At 61.8% G+C, this 19,280-nt stretch overlaps 1 protein-coding gene across 3 annotated transcripts; it reads right to left on the reverse strand.

The window, feature by feature from the left end:
• Positions 1-106: 106 nt before the first annotated feature.
• Positions 107-17,802, reverse strand: KIFC3 (kinesin family member C3). Of its 3 annotated transcripts, XM_074583471.1 has the most exons (21): positions 17,715-17,802; positions 16,926-17,040; positions 15,123-15,268; positions 13,629-13,776; positions 11,347-11,543; positions 8,938-9,003; positions 8,103-8,255; positions 7,777-8,016; positions 7,367-7,540; positions 7,088-7,235; positions 6,854-6,984; positions 6,626-6,737; positions 6,211-6,392; positions 6,023-6,127; positions 5,651-5,781; positions 4,962-5,085; positions 4,382-4,511; positions 4,040-4,269; positions 3,238-3,372; positions 2,588-2,696; positions 107-2,043 (listed from the first exon to the last, which is right to left on the reverse strand). In XM_074583471.1, exons 2-21 carry the CDS (start codon positions 17,008-17,010, stop codon positions 2,018-2,020), a joined length of 2,772 nt encoding a protein of 923 aa, XP_074439572.1. In that variant the 5' UTR covers positions 17,011-17,040; positions 17,715-17,802; the 3' UTR covers positions 107-2,017. The 3 variants fall into 3 exon arrangements, with proteins under 3 accessions (XP_074439572.1, XP_074439573.1, XP_074439574.1); XM_074583472.1 differs by lacking the exon at positions 17,715-17,802 and having other exon boundaries at positions 8,103-8,252; positions 16,926-17,406; XM_074583473.1 differs by lacking the exons at positions 15,123-15,268; positions 16,926-17,040; positions 17,715-17,802 and adding an exon at positions 14,316-14,454.
• Between the last annotated feature and the right edge of the window lie 1,478 nt (positions 17,803-19,280).

The following is a 19,280-nucleotide window of genomic DNA, read 5'->3' on the forward strand; positions in this document are numbered from 1 at the left end:
CCTGGCTGGGAGCGTCCGAGGAAAGCAAGTGTCCCGTGGGGAAGCCGTCTGTTCTCACCCTTCCTGCTGGGAGGCTGCAGTGAGTAAGTGGATGCGGTGAGCAGGCGGCAGAGACAGCTCTCGCCAGGTGGCTTGCAGAAACCCTGGGGGATGTTTCGCTCTGCTGGGGAGTTCCCAGCCCAAAGAGCAACGGCACCGTTTGTGGCTCGTCCTTTTCCCTGGCCCAATGCAGCTCCCCCCACCTGATCCCCAGCAGATCTTGGTGGCGGTGTTTTGTCTCCGTGGTTTTCTGTGAGCTCCGGAGCCAGGCGCTGGCCTTGGGGGCTGTAGGAGGCTGTTTTGGATGTGCACGGTGGAGCCAGGAAAAGCTAAAGCCAATCCTTACCTTACTGATACTTCATCCAAACACGGATAGGTTTTTTGGAACAAAGGGTGGCATCCTGCTCTGCTCTGTGGCTCTGGAGGAGGTGACTGACAGCTCCACCGGGGCTGGAGATGCTTCGAACACCAGGCAACTTGTAGCACGTGTCCTGCCGGCGCTGCAGCCGCCTGCTGCTTCGCTGCAGCTCTCTGGGATAAACCGAGCCTGGATCCAACCAAGGTGTGAGAAGGCTCTGCCAGCCTCCTGCCCCCACCAGCCCCCAGAGCTGGCAGCCACTGCACCACAGAGCGAGACGCTGCAGCACTGAGGCTTACCTAGGGTTTAACAACTCCATCGCCTGCTAATGAAGGGAGCCGGAGAGCTGCAATTCGGGGGCTGTGCTGGCAGGCTCCCCCAGAGACAGCTGCAGGAGGAGGGATTTAATGGGCTTTTCTGGCCAAGCACCAAAGGAGCTGGCGGCGAGCTGCTGTAGAGGGGTGAGGGAGCACCCACCCCTGCTGCAGGGAAACAACAGCTGCGCAGAAGGGCTGCCTTTAACAGTTTATTTAAAATAAGTTTTGTTACAAAACAGGATTCTTTTTTTTTAATTATTAAAATACATAGAAACATCTAATCTTACAAAAGGCTAAGTTTGTCTTCCCTTTTTTTTTTTTTTTTTTTCCCTTCTTAAATAGAATACGCTGTGGAAGGGTGGGAGGAGAGGGCCGCGGGGGGAAGGAGCCATCAGTGCATCCAGTTGGTTATTTGCAGCAGGAGGAAGCGCACCCACAGGAGGGTGCGTGGAGGTGCGGGGGACAGTGCCATCTCCTCCGACCCTCCCCATCAGCCACCACAAACCAACAGGCTTTTGGGCTGGAGGTTTAGGTTGCTTTTTTGTTTGTGCTCCACTTGTTTTCCATTCCGAGACCATGTAAACAGGGTATAAATATTTCAAACACTTTCATCTCGACCACACTGTGATCTCTCTTGACAAGACAACAGGTAAATAACTTTACAACAACTTCATTCGAGACCGCTAAATCCACCCTGGTGCCGTGTAACACGGGCAGCCCTGCGACCGCTCTCTCTCTGTGCTGCGGTGGTGGGTGCAGGGCCCATGGCAGCGCCGGCACCACGATGAACGGCATCTCGGCTCATGCATGGCACCGGGGCGCCTTCATGCAACAAGAGGGCTTGGGAAACCTATGAGGAAAGGAGCTGCTGGGAGGTTTGGTTTTTTCTGGCTTAAAAAGGAGGGGGTCCTCCTTCAGAAGACAGCAGGAGCTGCCCAGACGCAGTCTTGGGGGAGCCGCAGCCAGGCTGGCCCTGCGGGGAGGGGAGCAGCTCGCCTGGCTCCGAACCCCACCTCCAGCCACAAACCTCTACTGTCGGAAAAAGAAAGCTGGAGCCCCCAGCCATCCAGCAAAAAATATAAAGTCCAAGGAGGGGTGTCAGATCCCTTGCCCACGGCTAGTGCCCCCCAGATCTGAGCTGGGGGGTCTGGCTGCTGGGAGACCCCGGCCCTGCACTGTTCATGGGGAGAGATGCTGTCACCCTCTGGTAGCGGGTCCTGGTGGGTGAAGGGACGGCACCGAAGCCTTTGAGTCCTCCAGCAGCTGGCTCTCCGTAGCACCTTGGCACCGGGGCTGGCACTCGTCACACAGGGACTGGCCTCAGCTTCCCTGGACAGGGGGAGACACGCGTGGGTCACAGCGGGCAGGGGGCACGGCCGTCACTGCCCCAAGCCCCATCCGGCGGCATCTCAGCAGGCGCCGTGTGGAGCTGGTACCACGAGCATCCCCGGCAGCATCCCGGCGAGCAGCGCAGCCCAGCCCAGCACCCCTGCCCTGCCCAGGAAGCGGGGCTGAAGCAGAGCCCTCCACCGGCTCCCGGCCGCGGGCACTCACCTGGCAGCCATGGCTGCCTCTAAGTCAGGCTGAAATTAAAGGGGAGAGAGGTTCAGCCCGGGGGGACACTGCCGCTGCCCTGCAGCATCGCTCCCCACCGCGCACCCTGAGCCGCCAGCGACGGCTTCGCACCAGGGTGCTCTTGGGGAAGCGCTAACCAAGCTCCCGATGGCTAATTAGCTTCATGAGCTGATTACAAATCAGGCTTTGCCTGCCTGTGTCTAGCTGGGATGAGGAGGGCGGTGGGAGCCTTCTGTGACGGAGGGACCCTGGCCGGGCGCCGGGATGCGGAGCGGGACCACGGTGCCCCACCACCCACCTGTGGTCTGGAGCTTCCTGCGGATGGAGGCGGCGCGGCTGGAGAGCTGCCCTGGGCTGGGGGACGCGTGGCCCCGGCCGGGGGGTGCTGAGGTCCCTGGAGAGTCACCCTGGGGGGAGACGGGGCACAGCCCCGGGGTCAGCCCCTGCCGGGCCCCAGAGGGAAGGAGTGGGGACAGGGGTGCAGGCAGATGGCGCACAGAATGGTTCGGGTGGGAAGGGACCTTTTAAAGGCCATCTAGTCCAATCCCCCCTAGTCATGAGCAGGGACATCTTCAACTAGATCAGGTTGCTCAGAGCCCCGTCCAACCTGGCCTGGGATGTCTCCAGAGATGGGGCATCCCCCACCTCTCTGGGCAACCTGGGCCAGCGCCTCACCACCCTCAGCGTAAAAAAAAGGTCTTCCTTTATCTAGTCTGAATCTCCCATTTTAGGTTAAAGCCATTACCCTTTGTCCATCTTGGCTTGGAAGAGCCAGCACTGGCTGGGTGCTGCTGCCTGGGGACAGCCCGCTCCTGCCAGGCGACGGTCCCCAAGGGAGGCAGCTCCAGGGGGACACCCGATAGCAAGTGACCACGTGTGGGGGCAAAACAGGGGGAGCCCCTGGAGTGAGGGGGGGAAAAGGAAGGGCGCCGGCGGTCCCTCGGTTACCTCCAGCTGCTCCTGGCTGGGCCAGGAGGCCAGCTCAGCCTTGCGGGAGACGGGCCCCAGCTCCACGGAGCGAACCCTCTCGGCGAACTTCAGGGAGCACAGCGTCTCGCTGGTGTTCTTCTCGGCGGGGGAGACCTGCAAGTGGGCAGGCAGGAGCAGGCAGAAAGTCACACTGCCGGCTGCCTGTGCACCCCCGGAACCCCCCCGCCCTGCCAAACACGCCAGTGCTGGGTTGGTGAGATGCTATTCTTAACCCGCCGCCGCTCCCAGGATAGCCCCGTCCACCCGGCCAGCGTCTGAGCCAGCCCCATCCCCTGTCACCAACGGCCCCCGGCACAAGGGACAGCTGGGAAAAGCCGCAGCAGGTGGCAGGGGCTCGGACTCCCCCCCCAGGGGGTTTGGTGTGGGCGCAGGCACCCGTGGGGGCGGTTCCCAGGGCAGGGATGGAGGAATTGCCAGAGCATGAAATCCTCCTGGCAAGAGAGAGGTGGGGAGACGCCAACATGGAAGGACACTGTGCCTACAGGGACGGCATCCATGTGCAGGCGGAATCATGGACCTCCGAGTCCATCCTCCATCCCTCCTCCTCATCCGGGGCGCAGAGACGGGGCCAGAGCTGCCGCTGGCCGCCATGGCTGCAGAGCGGATGACGTCCCCATGTGACCGTCCCGTGCCCGGGTCTCAGCCCGGTTCCTCCCTCCAGCACCCCTCCCACCTGCCCCACCGCTGGGGCCAGCAGGGACCAAACCCACCCCCAAAACCGCATCGACCAGCTGCAGGGATGCCGATGGGTGCCGGGTACCTGCACCATCATGAGGGTTTTGCTGTCGCCGCTGAGCGAGTCCTGCAGCAGGTAGGTGAGTTTAGAGTTGCGGAAGGGCACGTGGCCCTGCCGGGAGCGCAGGGCGTAAATGACATCGCCCAAGGCCGAGAGGGACTTGTTGATGTGCTGCGCCTCGCGGAGCCGGCTGCCCTCCGCGCCCGACCGCCCGACCCGCTCCGAGCCTGCCAGGTCCACCAGGTTCAGCTTCCCTGGGGAGAGAGAGCCAAACCCGCCCCCGGCCGGGTCAGCGCCCGGACCCGCGCGACCTGGGGATGCCGCAGCCCGGATGCCCTGGTGAAGGGCTTGCCGTGTGGCACCCACCTGTGGTACGGAGCCCCGTGCTGCGGTCGAGGCCACGGACGGTGACAATGAGGAGGGCGTGGGAGCGGGAGCTGTGCTCGTTCAGGTTGGTGCACTCCGTCGCCCGGTTGACGTGGCCGAACTCGAAGACCTGGGGAGAGCCCGGGGAGGCGAGGGGTGAGAGGCCAGTCTCCCACAAACCCAACACGACACCCCCAGCCCTCCTGGGGACGTAACTCCATTGACACAACCCCACAAGGTGCCCGGTCCATTGGGGTGATGACTGCTGCCAGGTCTCAGCCTGGGTGACGCACCAAAGGCAGAGGGTGACAGACAGGGCACTGCGGTGACAGCCGGCACCCCGCTAATCCCCCGGGAGCCGCCTGGGCCCCACACTTTTATTTTTAACCGCCCTTCGGCTCGTCCCATGGGACGGTGACTGTCACATCACACCTGCGGACCTATTTTGGGGTCCATAGCTTCCCTGTCTTCAGAAATACTCCTGGATCTGGGGGTCGTAGACCAGACACCCCTCGTAATTCATCGCACCCCCGGTGCAACCCTCCTGGCTCCCACTGCCCCCTGCCCCGTCTCCCCCCACCTTGTTGATGTCCTCCACGCTCTGCACGCTGAACTCGGTCAGGCCAGGCACGTAGAGCTGCCCGCTGCCGTCGGGACACAGCTTGATCTCCAGCTTCTCCTGCGGCTCCTTCCCCAGCAAGTCCCTGGGCCAAGAGGTAACCCAGCACCATCACCATCCCCATCCCCACCTCGGCGCCGGGGCCGGGGTGGGGGATGATGGGCGACAGTTCCCCCCCAGCACAGCATCCCCCCAGCTGTGTGCCAAGGCTGCCAGAGCAGCCCCCTCCTCCCAGCTATGCTGCACGTCCTATTTACAGACCTCAGCTCTCCGGCTCCCCACGTGCCTGCTCCCACCCAAGCCAGATCACGACCCCGTCCCTGCTCTTTATTGCCATTCCCAGTCCCCATTATCCCCACGGATGCACTGCCAGCCTCCTCCCGGCCCCCTCCGTCTGCGGCTGGGCAGGGGAGGAAAATATTTCTCCTGTTCCTAGCTCCCAGTTAGTGATTTCTAAATATAACATCCCCGGGGGGCAGGGAGGAGAGGGGGGACGCTGCACCGAGGTTAGGGTAGCGGGAGTGATGGCAGGGCTGGGAGCCTGTACCAGTAACGGAGCTCGAGGGCCAGTGCTTTGAAAGGGCAGGCGCACGCCGTTTAAAAAAAAAAATAAAAAAAAAAAATTTAAAAATAAATCCTCCTCCCCCTACCTGAGCGCTTCGTTGTAAATCTCGGCAGCGCTGACGCTGATGGCGTACTCCCAGTCCGCCGCCTTGCCCCGCACCTCGGAGAAGAGGAGCTGCAGGGCCCGCTGGTTGATCCCGGGGTTTGCTGCTGTTCCCTGATGGATTGCGAGGAGAAAGGAGAGGGAAAAAAACCACTCTCTTGCATTTTTATTCTGCTTTTTTGTTGTTTGTTTTGTTTTTTTTTCTAAGCAGGAGTGAAGCCCGCGGGGGGTGCTGCAGCAGTGACCTTCACTGGTCCAAGCTGGACGCCAGCCCGGTTTAGGGAAGGTGCTGAGACTGGGCACCACGGGACAGGAAGCTGAGGAAGAAGAGGGAAGAAAAGCCAGGGAAATTCACCTCCATTGTGTAGGTTTTTCCTGCCCCTGTCTGCCCGTAGGCGAAGATGCAGACGTTGTAGCCGTCGATGCAGGAGGTGACCAGGGCTTGGACCTCCTGAAACACCTGGGGGGGACCAGGGAGCGTCAGGAGAAGACGGCTGCGTCCCCCACCCCAGCCATACCAGCAGCACGGAGAGCAGCACCCACCTCCTCCTGGGACGCTTGCGGGGGGAAGACCTTATCCAGCTCGAAGGACACCTGCTTCCCCTTGTGCAGGAGGTGCAGGACGGCATCATCTTCGGCATCAAAGGTCACCACGTTGGCCGCCTCCGGGCCCTCACCGTCCTCCTTCATGATGGGGCGGACTCGTCCAAAAACACGGATGTTTCCTTGGATGGTGGGGGATGCAGGGATGGTGTCAGCCCCAGCACATCCTGCTGTCACTGGCAAACACTGAGCGGGCCGAACGCTGCATTCCTGCTGCTGACGGCAGCATCCCATCGCCGACCCGAGTTTCTCGGGGGGGACGTGGAGCACCGGGAGGGTGATGCTCCCCTGTCCTTCCTGCCCACCCTCAGGGACATGCTCTTCCCTGATGGGACCCGCCACCACCCCCGCACACCTTTCAGCCGCACCAGCTCGTTGTGACACTTCTTGCGGAGCTGCAGCTCCCGCCGGTACTTGCGCAGCAGCTCCCGGTTGGTGTTGTGCACCTCCTCGATGGCTTGGCTGATCTGGGAGGGAGGGAGGGCGGGCAGCGGCTCAGCGACCCCCCCCAGCATCCCCACCCTGCACAATGGCGGGTGGGAGGGTAGCCGGGGTGGTGGTCTCGGAGGGGGAGGGGGCTCACCTCGGCCCTGGCGCTCCGCAGGGTCTCCTGGAGGAGCAGGGGGAAGTCGCGGACCTGACGCTTCAGGCTGTTGTAGTCATGGGTGAGGGTGCGCAGCGCCGGCTGCAGCGTTAGCAGGTTGGTCCGGACGCCTGCAGGCACGAGGCGGGGTGAGGGGCAGACATTACGACCCCCCCCACCTCCGCCCCCAGCACCGGCCGGGTGACCCAGCGAGCCCCCCCGACCCCTCCTCACCCGCCAGGTTTTCGTGTACCGCCTTCATCTCCACTTGGGCGCGGGAAAATGCCTCTTCGATGGCTCGGTTCTTCTCCTCCTCCATCGCCTGCATCTCCTCCAGCATCTGCCCATGGGCACGCTCCAGCTCGGCCTCGTACATCATGATCTGGGAAGGGAGCAAGGGGGATAAAGGCCGTGCTGGCGGCCACCCGCTGCCGCACCGCGTCCTCCACGCAGGCAGGAACCGCGGTGGAGCCGGGTAGGGTGATTTCTGATTTGCACCCGTTGTGCTCGGACCTGAGCTCGGAGCTGAGCCGCCGTCTTTTGGGAGCTCTGCAGCTGCTGCTCCATCTCCTTCAGCACCTGCCTCTGCATCCCCACCTGCTCCTGCAGGTACTGGTTTCGGGACTGGCTCTCGCACAGGGCTTGCTTCGCCTTGGCTGACTCCACCTCCACCGTCTTGATGATGTACTAGGGGGGGAAAAAGCACCCGGAGAGGGGGTGTCCTGGGGAAGCAGCACTCGAAGGGCCCAGGATGGAGCTGATGTTGGCCCAGGGGGAAAATTTACAAACTCACGGCGCTGCGCCGACAGGCTCAGGGCAGAGAAGTGGGCGGCACTTGCAGGGCACCCACCGGGCACCGCTCAGCACCCCAGCCCAGCTCCCGTTGCCCAGCCAGGAGAGATGGAGAGCCCCATGGTGCTCACCTTTATCTGCTGGGGCTGGGACTTGAGGCTGGCGATGGTCTCCTGGCTGTCCCGCAGCCGCCGGCTGAGCCGCTCCTCCTCCTCGGCTCTCTCGGCCAGAGAGTCCTTGAGCCGCAGCTCCACCTCAGCCAAGCGGTTCGTCTTCTGCTGCACCTCCAGGTCCAGCTCCGCCAGCTTGGCCCGCGTCTCCTCCGCCTCCCGCTGCAGCTGGGACAGCCGCTCCTGCAGCTCCGTGTTCTCCTGGCCCCCGAAACAGCACAGCCGAGGCCACGTCACCTATGGGCACCCGTCACCCTGCCACCGCGGCCACCACCGCTGCGACTCACCTGGAGGTGGGCGCAGTCCTGGCACGGTGCCTGCTGCTGCTGCCGCCGCCGCAGCTCCCGCAGCTCCCCCTCGCACGCCTTCATCTCCTGCCGCAACCGCTCGTTCTCGGCCGCCAGCAGGTCCCGGTGTTTCTCCGCGTCCATGCAGCCCTGCTGGGGGAGGGGGATGGACGCCCGCTGCACCCCGGGGAGCCTCCAGCGTAACACCCCCCGCCTGCTGCTCTCAGAGGAGAGCCCCCCCCCACCATCTGCCACACTGGGGAACCCCGGCCTGCTGCACCCCCAGGAGTCCCAATCCACTGTACTGGGGAGCCCCCCTGTCTGCCACGCTCAGGGAACCCCCACTCTGCAGCATCGGGGGCTCCCCCGCCCGCTGCTCCCAGGGGAGCCCCCAGTCCGCGGGACCCCAGGAGCCCCAGCCCACCACGGGGGTCCCCACTGTGCCCAGGGACACCCCCAGCCTGCCGCAGCTGGGCACCCCCCAAGCCTGCCGTATTGGGGAGCCCCTGCCGTGCCCGGGGAGCCCCCACTCTGCTGCTCCCGGGAAGCCTTAGCCCTAGAGGGGATTTCGCTTCCCACCGCAGGGCGACGGTGTGGAGGAGCCTTTGCCGGCTGTGCCCCAGGGCCACCCGTCACGACATGGCGTTGGCCAGAAAATCCCACAAACTTTCATCCCGCGATATCTCTCTGTCAGCTCCCGGGGTCCCAACTGCCACCCTGGGGAGGTTTTAGCCCTTCTACGCCCTCCCCGCCTGCCCCCTTCCTCCTCGGGGACCCTCAGCTCCAGCGTCCCTCGGGGCAAGGGTGGCTCATCCCGCGCCCGGTGGCAGCTCACCAGCTCCGAGCGCAGCCGGCCGATCTCCTGTGCCTGCTCCAGGAGCTTCGCCTTCAGAGTTTCAACCTGTCAACACAGGCAAGGTTAACCAGGAGGCATCTCGGCAGCTTTTGGAGGAGACCCCGCAGTACCACCCCAGCCACTGACGTCCAGTCTGGCTTGCACCTTCATTACACCTTAATTTTCCACCTCCCTCTGAGCGCCTGATTCACATGAGCTGATTAAAATGAGCGTTAATGAAAGGCTTGCTTCGACCTCATTCGACCATGGGTATAATTTGTCCGTGTTGAGCATTAGCAGAAACCATTATTTAAAAAAAAAAAAAAAAAGGCAGCATCATCTTTGGAGGAGGAAGAAAACAAACCCATCCACACAATAGGAGCCAGAAGCACCCCATCCTGCCCTTGCAACAAGCTTCGCTTTGCCTTCGCTATTTTTCTTTCTAGGAAAGTTATCTTGGGAGAAAAGAGGGGGCAGGACCTCTTTGAGAAGTCCACGTGTTTGAGTCCGACGGGAGGATGCTCCCCAGCCACCCCATCCGGGCACCTGCCCGCCCCACGGGGACAGGGCTGCCCTCCCTGCAAAACCAGGTGGATTTCATCAATCCTCCAATTTGTTTTGTGCAGGGACTGGTGAGGATCGCCCCCCGCCCCCCTGCTCCCCCCCCCTCCCCCCCCCAAAAAAATGCAGTCATTCAAATGAACGGCGGCGGTGCATGCTTGGCAAAGCCGGCGGTGTCGGGGGCTGTGTATTCACAGGGCTTGCCCGCCTGCTCTGTCCCTCGCCCCCAAGCTCAGAAACCCACGGCCACTGGGTGAGCATCACCCTCTCCCTAAAACTCACCCTGGAGAGAGCTGGGCCTGTCCGTGCGCTCCACCGCCGTCCCCCACATCCCAGCCCGGCTCCGGGTTTCCCCGTGCCGGGAAGCCACCGCGTCGCCAAACCCCTCGCCTGGGACGCGGGCAGGGGATTGCCCCGTCCCAATAACCAGCTTTTACTAAGCAGCCGGGCCTCCGTGGGCCATAATTTAGGAAGCGCTGATTAAAACTCAAAGCAGATGTGCTGACATTGTGCTGTAATTAATTACACGAAGTTATTAAGCCACGCCCGCGCGGAGCCGGCAGCGCGGCGGGCGAGCGCCTCGGCAGGGCACGGCGGGTGTTGGGCGGCGAGCTCGGCGCACTCACGGCTGCCAGCTGTGGGGGGACGGCTGCTGCCTTGACGGCCTTGGGAACCCCCCTCCTGGGGCGAAGCCTTGCGCCTCCGTGGGAAAATCCCACTTCCATGGTCGGTAAGGGAGACTATTAAGGTATTTTTTTTTAAAAGCATTTTCAAAAGAGGGGAGGGGCCGAGTAGACAGAGTCATGGCTGGCGATGGGGAAGCCACCGTCCCCAGCCAGCCAACGCGCACGCCGGAGCCTGCCCACCGCTCCCCGCACCAGCGGCGCCCAAAAATGCCGATGCACTTCCAGCCCCTACCTGCTTGGGCATCTCCAGCCGCATCCCGCTCTCCAGAGGTGACAGGGACTCCTTGGCAGCTGGATCCGGCTTGAGCCGTGGCCCTGCCATCCCCAAGCTTTGGAAGTTCAGGACAGCGCTTCGCTCCAGCTGGCGCTGCCCGCGCTCGCTGCCGAACTGGCCGGCGCAGGGCCGGATCCTGCCAGCGCTCACGCTTGTGTCATGCAGACTATGCCAACCAAATGCAGGACAATTACCTCCACCTTTTTGACACCCGTGGAACAAGCAGAACCTGACTGTAACAGCTTCCACAACAGCCACATGCAAATCCCTTTATGAGCAGCCGGAATTTCAATCTCCCTGGGACGACCCAGGTCCTCACGCCGAGGATGCAGCCGCACCGGCGCAGGAGATGGTTTTGGGCGGGGGGAGATTCTGGTTGCGGCAGCCAAAACACTCTCCCCTTCATCAGACAACTCCGTGCCTTCGTGTGCCCTTTCCACCTCCTGATTCTTGAAAGTCCCTAAAACTAATCTGCTGTGTCAGTGTAACAAGCTTATCCTGCGGCAGCGGCGTTCCTGTGCTGGGATGATCGCCACGGGGTTGCAACCCCGATGCCCAAAGCCCTGCCGGCTGTGTCGCGTCCAAGGAACATCCTCACCAGCGTTACGGCAGCGTCACCGTGATGTCAAATGGGGTCTGCGAGCATCCCGAGGGAGGGATCCATGGGGATCCATCCCATCCATGGTGGGACGGCTGCAGTGCTCAGGAGCACCCGGCTCCCACATCATCCCTATGCACCCGCGCGGAGAAGATGCTCCGCGATGGGAGGTCCTATGCTCCTTCCAAGCATGCCCCTCACTAACCGCAAGCCACTGTGCTCCTGCCAAGCCACAGCCTGAAGATGGTGACCCCAACGGACTGCCTCGTGTCCCCCCGTCCCCGCCATACCTGGCCTTGCAGCTGGAGAGAGTGGGAGAGCTTGTCGTTCTCCCGGGCCGTGAGCTTCTCCTGCAGCCCCACCACCTCCTCCTGCAGCCGCAGCTTCTCCTCCTGCAGATGCGCCATGGAGGCCATCACCTTCTGGATCACCGGGAAGGGCCGGGCCGCCGGCAGGCTGGCACGTTTCCCACCGCAGAGCCTCCCTCCTGCAGCGGGAGCAAAGATGGAGGCGGTCAGGATCCAGCCGCCTCACTGGGGAATGGGATGCCAGCCATGGGAAGAGTCCCCAGGGGCTGCGGTGGAGATGGGACGTCGGGAAGCGGGACTTGCAGAAGTCCCACAGAGAGCAGTGACGTGCCGAGAGGCGTATCCCGAGCACCACGGTGCCGGCCAGGCTCACGGTGGGGGTCCAGCTGGGTGAGCCCCTTGCCGGGTGGGAGCCGAAGGGATCTGCCGATGCCAGCGGAGCATCCCAGGCCATAACACGGCGCACCTGCCCACGCCACGGCGCCATGACCCAGCCCCATCACACGCCGGGATGCTGCCGCATCACTCAGATAACAAACGCCTTTGCCGCAGCGCTCTGATTCATCCCGGCATCCTTTTTTCTGAATGAGCAGGTGCCGGTGGAAAACCAGTATGCGATCGTGTTATTAAAGACTGCATCATTACACACAAATATAATGGAAGCCAAATTAAAATTATACAGGTACCCTGTATGGCCATATTGCCCAATCCCTGCGCGTTTGGCTTTCTAACTTTCCTCGTATTATTTTAAACATCGCTTTCTGTGTGTTAATAGAGCCACCGGTGCTGACAGAAGCCAACCTGGCCGTACATCAGAGCCTTCCAAATGAATCCCTAAATGACTTGGTAGTTCCCAAGAAGAAATGAGCTGGCCTGACTCATTCCTGATGCTGGGATGAGGCACCGGGGCACGGCGGCCAGGATCCCGGCTGCCCGGCGCCCTTCCCTGCCTGCCGTGGATTTCATCCGCTGCCACCAGAAACCTGCGGTTTTAAAGGCAGGAGGTGATGCTGGGAACGGCTTCGCTGCCTGCAGGCAGATGCTGCCTCTTTATGGGAAACGTCCCGAATACAAGGAAACAAGACTTTTTTTTTTTTTTCGGTCTGCGAATCAGACCTTCTACCTTTCAAAGGAGTTAAAAGAGCCAGCAGAGCAGGCAGAAACCGCAATGCTGGGACCAAACCACGGCTCTGCTCTCGACTGCACGTCATGGGACTCATCCAGCAACGTCTGCAGAAGTGATTGCCGGATTTTGTCTTCCTGTCTTGGGCTGGATAGCCTGAGAGAGCACCGATGGGTGCCAGCTTTTCTTTCTTTCCATGCCAAAAGCTCAGCCCAGCTCAGGCAGGGGGCTGTGATCTTTCCTTTAAACCCAACACACGCAAAATCCACTCAAAAACCAGGGATAAGGGAAGATTACGGGAGGCACCAGGGCTCCTGCAGACACACCGCGTATCTGCACACTTCATCCACGCTAATCCCAGGCTGGGACCGAAGACAGAGCCGAGTTCGAAGCCGCGACACCTGGCTGCAAGTCAAACTGACGGGAAGGGGTGATCCCACACGGGCAACACGCTCCGACACCTTCCTCCTGCAGGGTCATCCTTGGGAGAGGAGCTGCTGGCCGGACCTGCGTCACATCTACCCGTGGGCAGATGTGCCGGTGGTGATGCGGGCTTCGAGCATGGCAGGCATGGCACGCTGACACTCCTGTTTTCCAAAATTTGGAAAGATGGCCGTTTCCACAGCTCGGCCCCATTACCATCACCACGCAGACTCCCTTCTCCTCCTTCATCCCGGCCCCTTCCCACCAGCCGCCCCGGGAGCTGCTCAGGGACACAGCTGGGGCCCACAACAGGAGCAGCTCCCGGGATGTGCCGTGACAAGCCTGACCAATTCAGTCCTGATGAAGAACAACGGGAAACCCCGGGGATTCACCCGCCCTGGCGCAGCCAAGCAGGCTGCAAGCGTTTCCACAAATGTCACATTTTCCTTCAGAGGGAGGAAAGTGCGGTGGGTTTGCTGGCGCTCACCTGCTCCACTCACCCGGTTAAATAATTCCTCGGTCGCCCGGCATCACCCGACAGCTGGCTGGCATTTCGTCCCTACTGAGACCCGGTCCCCCCGGCAAGCACCGCCACGTCTCTGTGCGCACCCCGAAAAAGGAGAGGTCCCCCCCTGTACCCGCTGGCAGGTCCTGAGCGCTCAGCCCATCGCGTCCCTCCTCCCGAGCACCCACCGGCGCATCCCAGCTCCTCCCTTACCTGCTTTCTCCAGGTTCATGGTGGAGGCTGCCTGCACCAGCGTGGCACCTGCCGGCTTGTGGGGGGACGCTGGCGGCTCCTCCGTGGCTGGTGTCAGGGCCTGGTGCCCGCTTTCCCCCCGCCGCTCGCCCGCCGTCTCCCGCAGGGCCTGCGTCCGCCGGAAGGAACAGGACGGAGAGCTGAGATGCAGTGACCGCGGCCACGGTGGTGGACGCGGCGCGAGCAGCCAGCATTTCACGGGGCTGGCCAGGAGCAGCCAGCAGGGTCGCGGAGGACAGGACAGCAGGACCCGGGGAAACCCTCCCTCTGAGGAATTTCGGTGTTGGGAAGCTACCGCGAATGAATTTATCGCGTTGCTTTTAGCTCTCCCCATAAACTACTCCTTCCCTCAGCTCGGTCATGCAGTTATACTGAATATTACCCATTTTTCTATCTACGGACTTAAAAAAAGAAAGACCCTGGCTTGCCAGCAGGGCTGAATGCGACGTTGCTTGCTGGTGAGCTGTGGCTCAGGTAACGCTGCACCCCATGGGATGGAGCACAGCTCCGAAAAAAAAAACAAGCGAGAAATCTGGAAGGAGGCAAAGGACTATAGAGACGGCCCCAAAGTGCTGTATCTATCATATCTATCACTGGCTTGCAGGGAAAAAAAACCAAAACAATCCCAGATTTGGGTTTTTCAATTACCATTTAAAAAAGCGCTACTGCGTGGATGCCTTCAGAAAGCCGGGCTGCCGATCGGCCGAGCGCGTAGAATCGCTCCCTGCCTCACTCAGAAGTGTCTTTTCTTACTTATATCTTATCTCGGAGCCCGTGGCATTGCCCCACAGGCCAGCGATGCCAGGGAAACCCATCTCATCCCGGGAGAGGGAGGGGAATACTCTGTACGTGCCAAATATTTCTGAGATTAATTTGGGAGAGGAGGCGGCGGGAACATCCTCCCGGAGAAGCCGCGTGTCTTCGGTGCCTCTACATTTGAGACTCCAGGAGGGTTTTGCCGCGGGGAATTCATCAAGGCTGGTAGGAGATAAGGTGGTGTTTTCCTTCTTTTCAAAGAAGGGGAAATTTAAATGATTTGCCTGAAGCCCAGAATGAACTGGTGGCAGCAACACCAGCACCCGCTGTCCTGACACCATCCCTGGCCGCGGTAGCCATCCTCTGTCTCCTCCATCCTGCTGGCAAACACCAACTCACCGTGCTGCATTTTCTTGTCACCCTTCTGCCCTAAGCTCCCCTGCCTACCTGACCCAGAAGTGACCCAGTAAATGTTATTCTGGGCTGTTCCCCGGCATTTTTTCACTGCCTTCCGACTTCTCCACCCAGGCAGCAGCTCTGCTCCAGCCCCGCAGCACTGAAGAGCAACCCAGCCGCAGTGATGGGGGGGTGACCAGCCAGCTCCCCCTGAGGCATGTCCCGGCAGGGTGCAGGGCATCCTCCCCACCACCCCAAAAATGCCCTCCCCGCCTGAGTCGCGGCCGGCTCCGTGCTGCTCACCTGGAGAGCCAGGCAGAACCCGTCGGGGACTGCGGCGTCCGGCCAGCTCACGCCGAAGATTTTACTGTGAACCAGCGCCGGCAGCAGAGGAACCTGGGGAGAGGCACCCGCTCCGCTGCCAGTGACCAGCGTGTCCTGCCCGGGGCCTGAAACAGAGCGAAAAGCGTCCCTGGATCAACCCGAGAGCCCAGGACGGTCACAGCCTTCAGCCTCGCTCAGCAAACCCACCTCCTCCTCCCCGCTGCCACCACCACACCGGTGCAGCAGGGACGGTGCACGAGTTTTATTAAAAAATGTTAATTATGTTAATTAGAAAAATTAGCCCTTCAGGGGGCGGAGACTGGTTGCCAACAACCAGTAATGAGAATTCAGGGCGTAGCATCCGTCTGTCCTCTGCAGGACCAGATCTGTCCCCGCAGCGGGGACATCCCACCCCTGCCCCTCGCCAAGTCACCCCGCTTCCTGCGATCCTATCTTGGAAAAGCTGCCAAAGCTGGCTTGCATCACCGAAACCAGACGGACGGACCCTGCCAGCGTCACCTCCCTCCACTGCCCCCAAATATTTCCTTTATTTGTCAGGCAGCCAAACCCAAAAGCAGACAGGGCAGCAGTTCCCTGCCCTTCTGAGCTGCACAGAAGGAAAACAGGATCTCAAGGAGCTTTTTCCTGTGGCTGTGTCCTCCCCTGACATGGGAAAAGCGGCTGGCGAGGGCTATGTCCCACCAGGACCTATCTGGGGACACTGTGCCCCCCCCATGCCCCCCCATCTGCCTGCCACAAAGACTGCCACCACTGCAGCCAGCCAAATGGCTTCTCCCGCAGGCAGGAAAAAAATCAACAACCCACAAATAAAAGCCCACTAATGTCATTATTTTTTTTTCTCTAAAATCATCCGGAGGCACTTGGGCCCAAGACGGAAGCAGCATCTGGAAGGAGACGTGCCCTGATAAAGTCAGTCCAGCGCTCTGGACTTCTTCCCAGCCTGTAATTAGCCATAACATTTCACACGCGCCATGAAAATTGAGCATTTCCAAAGTGCTGGTGAATGCCCGGATAAAAGGCGTCTTGAGTTCCCCATCCCAGCATGGGCAGCGGCAGCCGCCAGGCAGAGGAAACGCTGAAAACCCCCCTTTTCAGGCTGATGCCCATCGGCGTTCAGCCGGGCTGGCCCAAATGCCAGGGAAGCAGCAACGCTCGGCGATGGGGCTGCCAGCACACAGGGCTGGTGAGTGCTGAAGCCAACAGGAAAAAAAGCTCAAATGGGGGGGGTTCAGCTTCCCCCTTTGCCCAAACCCATCCAGCACCAGCGCAAGGGAAGTGGGAAGGGCTGTTTCCCAACAGGCGACTGCAGGTTGGGGCAAGCAGCCGCCTGCCCGTTCAGCCGCCGCGGAAAAAAGCCCTCGACTAAACTCACCTACAGGGTCTGTGCACCAGGGAGAGATAAGAAGCCCTTCCAAGGAGCCGAGGCTGGGGAGAAGCAAGGGCCCCACATCTTCCCTGCCATGCGTATCGCTCGATTTTCTTTCTCACACGTTAAAATTTAACCTTTCTCCCTAAGCCTCCTGCTTGGAAGGGCCAGGAAGGAGATGGAGGCAGTCCCCCTCTGCTCAGCTCCCCAGCTGCCTACTGCTTCGTGCCCGCTTCTGAGTCTCCGTTTCTCAAATCCCAAGCTTCATCCGGAAAGAAATGTGAAAAATGCAGGCTGGCCTGTTCCCGGCCTCTCCTTCCCCAAGTGTGAGCGAGGGCGTGAGCGCAGCAGGCTGAGCCCCAAGGGAGAAGGACAAGCCACCGCGCCGTACTCACCGTCCGGGGGAAGACCCTTCAGCTTCCAGGCGGCTCTGGCGGAGGGCACGGATCCCAGATCCCAGGTTTTGCGGGATGTGATCATGGCACGGGGGTCCCGAGCGCAGTGACACCACTGCAGATAAGCGCAAGGAGAAGAAACGGCTCAGCCCACTCCGGTTTCCAGCTGGGAAAGCCCAGGGGACTGTGCTGGAGCCAACCACGACGGCAACCCCGTCCTTGACTCCCGAATCCCGTGGAAAGTTGCATCAATCCCGATTTCCCTCCCGGGGCGCCGAAAGCCCCGGGCTCCCTCTGTGCTCCCGGCGGATGTGACATAAACCGTGCCTGTAATTAATTTACTCATTCCTCAAGCCTTTCCAGGCTCCTCCTAACTGCGAGCTGGGGGTTATTTATTTAAGAATTCCCGGGACGATCCGGGGCCCGGGCCGGGCAGCCCCCGCTGCCTCCCGCGGGGCGGGGGAAGGGGGGACGCGGAGCCCCGGGGGGCCCTTGTCCTGCCAACGGGCGGCCCCGGGGGCGCGGCTCGGGGCGGTCCCGGTGCCGGAGGTCCCGGTGCACAGAGGCCCGGCAACGCCCCGCCGGTGCCGGTGCCGTTGCCGATCCCCATCCCGGTGGCGGCCGCTGCAGGCTAACGGGTAACCGCGCTCTCGCCGCCGCCCCGGCTGCCCCCAGCCCCCTCAGACAAAGGGAGCCCCGCTCCGCTCCGCTCCGCTCCGCTCCAGCCCGGCTCGTCCCCCCCGACGGTGCCGGTGTCGGGGCCGGTGCCGCCCCTGCGGGGCCACTCACCGGGCGCGGGGCGGCGGCGGCGGCGGAGGAGCAGCCGGCGGCGGCAGCAGCAGCCCCAGCCCCGGCCCCGCCCTCCCGGGCACTTCGGTAACGGAAACGCCGAGCTCCGCCCCGCTCTCGTTGCCGTGGAAACCGGCGAACACACACACACACACCCCCTTCCCCCCCCAACGACGGGAGGCGGAGGCGGGGTTCCCCTTACCCCCCTGCCCCGGCTCGGCTCCGGGGAAGCTCACGGTGTGCCCTCGGTGCCCGCCCCCCCAGCCCCTCTTGCCGGAGCCCTGGGGAGCTCAGCGAAGCCCCGCTGTCGCCGCGCTCTGGCGTCCCGGGTGCCCCCGTGCTCCCTTGACACAGCTTTGTCAGGGCCACGGGGTCTCCCGGCATGTTGCCGGTACCCCCGGAGTGTCCCGGGTACCCCCGGTGTGTCCCCGGCCCTTCCCACCCCAGCCTCGGTGCTCCGCAGGCAGCTGCGGTGAACCCCCCTTCTCCCCCGGCATGGCCCGTTGGGGTGCTCCTAACCCCTCTCCTCCCACACCAAACCCCGCCACGGTGCAATTCCCCAGGGGACAATGGGGACAGAGCCACCAGCACCACCAAGAAGGTGATGGAGGTGCCGGTGACCCACACATGGAGAACCATGGTGACAAACCCTGCCCTTACCCTCCGCCACGTCCCCACTGCTCCCAAACACCGGTGCGTCCTCTGGCACCCCGTCCTCTGGCACCCATGGGACCCCGGGCTCACCGGGGCCCAGGGACCCAGATTTCACTGGGAAAACAACCTGTTTCTAACCCTCAGGCACGAAGAAAACAGCACAATGTGCCCCGAGACCTCTCCAAAGGCCCTGGTGTCAGAAAGGCAATAAAAAAATTGTGCTTTAAGTATAATTTATGCACATTTTTAGGGCGTGATTTGTATCTACCTGTCTGTATTTGCACATCCAATCATTATGCTAATGGCTGGTTTGGGTGACACCAGTTACTCATGACTTGTTCATGGTAATTAACTGGCAGTACCGGATATTTCCCGCAACAAAACTTAACGTGGCATCTGTGGCGGCAGCAGGCACCCCGTGCTGGTGGCTCACGTCCGCACGCCTGACGTGGGGCTGACCCATGGGTTTGGGGACGCAGGGGTGGCCGTCCCACGGGAGGTGCAGGTTTGGTGCCAGCCCTGCGGGGCGGGTGTGCTCCCCTCCGGCCAGGGCCTTGTCACCTCCCACCTCCCCCCTCAGTCACAGCCTCTGGCTCACTTCTGGCCAGGTTTGGAGCAGGAGTCACCCTCGTCCTTTCATCCCTGCATCTCCCACTTGGGCATCCTCAGAGACCACTCAGGACACGCAGCCCCATCCCCTGCCATGAGCCAGCCCCGTGCATGGGGGTGGTGATGGGGAGTCACCGGGAGGGGGGAGGAAGGGGAGGACAAGCTGCTCCAGGCACTCGCCCCGGGGAAAGAGGGCAGGGAAGGGTCACCTCCATGTCCCCATGCCGTTCGCCCCAGCGCTTAGTCTCTGAGAAGCAAATGCCACCCTGGCCCGGCAGCTGTACCCCCGCTGTGCTGCCGCTG

This window comes from Larus michahellis, chromosome 4 (assembly GCF_964199755.1).
Source record: "Larus michahellis chromosome 4, bLarMic1.1, whole genome shotgun sequence".
Taxonomy (NCBI): domain Eukaryota; kingdom Metazoa; phylum Chordata; class Aves; order Charadriiformes; family Laridae; genus Larus; species Larus michahellis.